The sequence below is a fragment of the Hypomesus transpacificus genome, chromosome 19 (assembly GCF_021917145.1).
Source record: "Hypomesus transpacificus isolate Combined female chromosome 19, fHypTra1, whole genome shotgun sequence".
Taxonomy (NCBI): domain Eukaryota; kingdom Metazoa; phylum Chordata; class Actinopteri; order Osmeriformes; family Osmeridae; genus Hypomesus; species Hypomesus transpacificus.
The window spans coordinates 1810672-1816475 of record NC_061078.1 but is presented as its reverse complement, the minus strand read 5'-3'; the positions used below and the strand labels follow the sequence as shown (position 1 = coordinate 1816475).

Genomic DNA, 5804 nt, shown 5'->3' with positions numbered 1-5804 from the left:
CCACTGGTAAAATGGACCAGAACATACTCAAAATAAGTTCTCTGAAGTGTGTGTTTGTGTGAGTGCCCATATATCTGGTGCAGGATACAGAAGCTGCATGCAGTTCCAACCATATCTCTGGGTAAAAGACCATAGAGAATGAGAATCTACCATTACAGTGTTGAAAACTCCAGTAAGATAAGAAGAGGTTGGTGGGGTGACAGCCGCACACCAGTCAGTGTTGTGTTACCAAAGACTCCTATCTGATTACCATCAACAGCAGGTACAGAGTGGCAGTGGCAGTGGCAGTGTTTCTTTCCACTGAGCAACTGACATTTACGAAAGACAAACAGCCATAGGAATTTCAAAACACAACTTGTATGTGGTTCTTTTGAAGATCTCTATCATGGGTAAGAAGCCAGAGGTTTATCTCTTCTCTCTGGTCTTGTTGTCGGGGCTTCTTCAGTGCTCAGGGGTCTTCATGTTCTGGACGGCCTATGTGGAAGTCTCCTACTTGGACATCATGGGCAACCAGACCGGCAATCACCTTTGCGAGTGTGGGTTGTACGGTCGCGATTCTCCCCGGCTTGCGGCTTCAGGCATTGTTGTCCTGCCCGCCTCTGACCCTCTCGGCTGTGGAAGTGACCCCGTCTACAGCCACAACAACTCCGTGCCCTGGATTGCCCTGATCAAAAGGGGAAACTGTAGCTTCAGTGACAAGATCAATGCTGCCAAGCGTCAGGGGGCAGACGGTGTTGTGATCTATAACCTGGATCTCACAGGAAACATTGACATGGCACACCAAGAAGCCCAAGGCATTGTGGCCATCATGATTGGCAACGCTATGGGCATGGAGTTAGTCAACCTTGTGCAGAGTGGCGTTGAGGTAACGATGGTTATCGAGGTCGGTAAACTTTACAAACTCTGGGTTCTGGACACCTGTACACTGTACTTCTTGTCCATCTCCTTCTTTGTAGTATTGGCAGCTTCCATTGGCTACTTTATCTTTGTCTCTGGCCAAAGACTCCGCATCCTCCGGGGGCAGGAAAACACAGAGTCACGGCTCAAGTCTGAGGCAAAGAAAGCCATTGGTCGGTTAGAAGTGCGCACGTTGAAACGAGACGACGAAGAGACCAGGTCCGACTCCCACACCTGTGCCGTGTGCATTGACTCGTACAAGCCGGGAGAGGTGGTGACTGTTCTCACCTGTGGACACTTCTACCACAAGGCGTGCATCGAGCCCTGGCTGCTGGAGAAGAGGACCTGTCCCATGTGCAAGTGTGACATCCTGAAGGCTCTGGGCGTGGATGCTGAGGAGGAGAAGGACGGTTCACCCAACTCTCCACCAGATGTCACCGTGGTGACGGTGTCAGGAGAAGAGCTGCTGACAGACACGCCGACCCCGGAACTTGAGAGGCACCAGGACCCGCATCACTATGACAACGTGGCCTTCGAGGGAGACTCTCAGATCATGAACAATATGGCTGCCAGAGGATGAGCAAGCGGAGTCTGTTTATTCACAACGCAACACTGTATGTATCACTGTGTCAGTAGTTTAAGGTCAAACTTGTGTGTTGACTAAATGTGTGGTTGAACAGGACGGCAGAGCTTTTGTTAGGATCAAATGAACACCTATGCTCTTTTGCACTGTGAAATCATGTCTCAATTAATAAAAAATAAAAGTCCTTCCTGGACTGTACCAAACCAAAATTTGAGGGGTTGGATTTGGATTCAGTTATTGAGAACAGACTTTTGTCAACTTAAATTTGTAAAGAAGTTTACTTTTTTGACCTGAGGCAAGAAGTATGTCTTAACAATATGCAGTTAAACACAATCTCAAGTTCTTATAATACTGATATATTCTGCTGTGTATTTTACTGTTTTAATAAGCTAATGCCAACCCCGTTATCAAAATATGTGTATTCAAATTAGACTTCCAATTATGGTCTGACTTTAAATGACATTTATTTAGATGTAGGCTAATTGCGCACTCATTATAACTTCCTTAAGCCTGACTTGCTGGACGAATCAGGGACAACATTGTGAAGATTGTGTATATTTTGTCAGATGACATGTACTGGGGGTTATGTAAAATGAATTGTTGTCCAATCTGTTGCATTGAGAGTACCCATCTCATGTCTGGAAGCTGAAGTCAGCACTATACAACTCTGGTTATGATTTCCACAACATAGAAACTTCACTGTAGTCTAAAAACATTTGCAACAGTATTACATAAATTAATATTATCATTTATTTGATCTTTGCCAGTTTGAATTGCCGTTTCTTTAACATCAAATGATGCCGGATTTTTTGGCATGGACTTTTTTAAAGGCATTGACTTTAGCTAAATGTATTGCAGCTGAGGTATGATGTTTTACGTTAGACTGCCAAATTGGCATGTTAAGGAACTAAACAAATGAACTTCTGTAACTCCTTTAAACTGATCAATAGGTGAATCTCCTGTTCTAAAGTATTTCAGGACCAGTTTTTCCATCGTATTGTGTTTCTGTGTAACTGTTTCCGTGTTAGATAGCTCCTGCATTGATCAACTTCATGTGAACAACAAATTCTTTGGAAACTGGCTAGTTTTAGATAAAGATCGGCTTTCTTATATGTAAATATTAAGATCTTCTGCATGGTGCATGTTGTGTCTTACTGTAATAAAAAGAAGCCCACCTCATTTTGTTGAGAAGTGTACTATTTGGGGTAGTGAAATAAGAAAATAGTTGTCAAACCCATTATTTGTTATGGCCATTCTTTTAAATGTTCTGTTTTTTATGTAATCCAAAACCACTGTTAAGATTTACCAGCAGCACATACTCAAGATAAGTTATCTAAAGTGTGTGCTTATGTGAGTGCCAATCTCCCTGGTATGTAGAAGAAACATGCCGTCCCAGCCATGTCTTCGGGTGAAAGACCAGGAAGAGGGAGAATTTAGCATTACTTTACTGAAACCTGCACTATCATCTTGACTACCAAACAATGTGCTGATAACTAACAATAATGATAACAAGGAAGGAGAAACTGGAAAACTGGGCGTAACTTTCCTAAGCATGACAAATCTAAAACCAATAGTTTCATAACAGGTGTTCTTTGTTACCTTGCCCTTGGGAGCATTATCGTGTCGGCCTCTTATCTGATTTTCTTTTAGTGCTGTTTCTCAGCACTGCTACTTAGTACAGGCATGTTGTATGTGGACTGGTAACAATCCAGCACCAAGCCCTTCAGTAGGAGTGTTGGTTTAACGAGGGATCAAGGTCCAGGAAGATAAGAAGAGGTTGATGGCTGACGCACAGTCAGTGTTGTGTTACCAAAGACTGCTATCTAATTACCATCAACAGCAGGTACAGAGTGGCAGCTCTCTGAACACCGTGTTTTTATCAGTCGAGCAACTGGAATTTATGAAAGACTAACACCCAAAGGAACTCTAAAACACGACTTGTATGTGGTTCTTTTGAAGATCTCTATCATGGATAAGAAGTCTGAGGTTTATCTCTTCTCTCTGGTCTTGTTGTTGGGGCTTATTCAGTGCTCAGGGGCCATCTTGTTCTGGACCGCCGATGTGGAAGTCTCGTATAGCATGGACAACCAGTCCGTGAACCTCTTTTGTCAGTGTGGGGTGTACGGTCGCAACTCTCCCCTGCGTGCGGCGTTAGGCAGAGTTGTCCTGCCCAGCTCTGACCCTTATGGCTGTGGAACTGATCACGTCTACAGACCCAACATCTCCGTGCCCTGGATTGCCCTGGTAGAGAGAGGAAGCTGTAGCATCAGTGACAAGATCAATGCCGCCAAGCGCCAGGGGGCAGACGGTGTTGTGGTCTATAACCTGGATGGCACCGGAAACAGAACCAGCAACATGGCACACCAAGAAGCCCAAGGCATTGTGGCCATTATGATTGGAAACCTCCTAGGTAAGGACTTAGTCAACCTTGTGAACAGTAGCATTGAAGTAAAGATGGTTATCGATGTCCACGGACCCTGGATGGACACCTATTGGCTGTACTTCCTGTCCATCTCATTCTTTGTAGTAACGGCAGCTTCCATTGGCTACTTTATCTTTGTCTCTGCCAACCGCATCCTTAGCCTACGGGCGCAGAGAAGCGCAGAGTCACGGCTCAAGTCTGAGGCAAAGAAAGCCATTGGTCGGTTAGAAGTGCGCAGGTTGAAACAAGACGACGAAGCGATCGGGTCCGACTCCCACACCTGTGCCGTGTGCATCGACTCGTACAAGCCGGGAGAGGTGGTGACTGTTCTCACCTGTGGACACTTCTACCACAAGGTGTGCATCGAGCCCTGGCTGCTTGAGAAGAGGACCTGTCCCATGTGCAAGTGTGACATCCTGAAGGCTCTGGGCGTGGATGCTGAGGAGGAGAAGGACGGTTCACCCAACTCTCCACCAGATGTCACCGTGGTGACGGTGTCAGGAGAAGAGCATCTCTTCGAGGTGTCGTTGACAGACACGTCAACCCCGGAACTTGAGAGGCACCAGGACCCGCATCACTATGACAACGTGGCCTTCGAGGGAGACTCTCAGATCATGAACAATACAGCTGCCAGAGGATGAGCAAAACATTGTCAGAATAATCCATGAATCACAGCGCAACACTGCTCTGTATCACTGTATTAGTAGTTTAAGGTCAAACTTATGTTTTGACTAAATTGTGTCGTTGAACAGGGCGGCAGAGATTTTTTAATATGTTTTCATATGATCAAATGTACACCTATGCTTTTGCAATGTGAAATCATGTGTCATTGTTCAGCTGTTCCCAGCTAGAAATTCAGGGGATTGGATATTGATTCAGTTTGATTCAGAAAATTGACTTTTGTTGAAACTTGAGTTGGTAAGGAAGTTAACTTCTTTAGATGCCCCGATAGCAGTGGCCCTGGGTACCTACCTCTATATTCATTTTCAATACGAGAAGTGAAGAGGAATATGATTGCTTTCTATTTCTGTGATCAAGATTTGACCTCATAAAATAAGTTACTTAGTTTGCTAGATGATAAGGATTACTCTATATAGTTTTTTTTATTAAAGTAGCCTATATATATTTAGAAACACCAGATTCTGAGTCGAAAATGTTCTGTTATGATGATTGAAATAACCAAAGCTGTAATGAATCACATTGATACGTTAAGTGCAATACATATCCCAGAAAGAGCATTGTGTATATATATATATATAAACCTTAAATCAAGTCTGTGTGTGTGTGTATTAGTGTGTGTATTAGTGTGTGTATTAGTGTGTGTTTCTTTGCGTGTGTGTGTGAGGGGTGGGTGTTCTCATGCATCTCGGGCAGAGCAGCCCAGTCAGGAGGCTATAGATGAGCAGAGGGCTTTGTGACGGCTGGAGATCACTGGGGGGGGGGGGGGGGAAGGCACAGGCCGCTCGAACATGACTGCTTCTGCTCTATTATCACCTTTGCCACTCGCTGCCCATAGCACTGACGTGGTTTTATTTTGTGGGTTGCCGTGCAGCTGTGAGGCAGAGGAGATCTCCCAGGATGCAGCTAATAAAACCAAGACGTTAATTAGCAGGAAACAGCCCAGCTGAACGACTGCTCAACTCTCCAGACCAGCGACTGCTGCTCTCTCGCTCTTTCCTGGCCTCTCAAGGTCCTCTAACCCTGTCTCTCTCCTCCTCCTCCTCTCCAACTCCTTTCTAATTATCCTCCTTTCTTGCTCCCACTTTCTCTTCCCTGCCCCCTCCCCCCTCTTCTCTCCTGTAGAGGCAAACCTATTGACTTTTTCTAGAAGCCCAAGGTCGTACTCATAGTCATCAGAATTGTCGTGGCGCTGGAGTCTTAGGGCCACTACAAGAGATTGTG

General features: G+C 45.0%; 2 protein-coding genes across 2 annotated transcripts; both read left to right on the top strand.

The window, feature by feature from the left end:
- Positions 1-385: 385 nt before the first annotated feature.
- LOC124482010 (E3 ubiquitin-protein ligase RNF128-like) lies at positions 386-2604 on the top strand. Its single transcript, XM_047042331.1, has one exon. The coding sequence runs from the start codon at positions 386-388 to the stop codon at positions 1475-1477; it is 1092 nt and encodes a 363-aa protein (XP_046898287.1). The 3' UTR covers positions 1478-2604.
- A 469-nt stretch (positions 2605-3073) lies between these two features.
- On the top strand, positions 3074-5169 carry LOC124481739 (E3 ubiquitin-protein ligase RNF128-like). Its single transcript, XM_047041930.1, has one exon. The coding sequence runs from the start codon at positions 3449-3451 to the stop codon at positions 4541-4543; it is 1095 nt and encodes a 364-aa protein (XP_046897886.1). The 5' UTR covers positions 3074-3448; the 3' UTR covers positions 4544-5169.
- Positions 5170-5804: the final 635 nt, after the last annotated feature.

Bases quoted from the DNA above. Each gene is read 5' to 3' on its own strand.
- LOC124482010 (XM_047042331.1), top strand. From the start codon at position 386: ATGGGTAAGAAGCCAGAGGTTTATCTCTTCTCTCTGGTCTTGTTGTCG.
- LOC124481739 (XM_047041930.1), top strand. From the start codon at position 3,449: ATGGATAAGAAGTCTGAGGTTTATCTCTTCTCTCTGGTCTTGTTGTTG.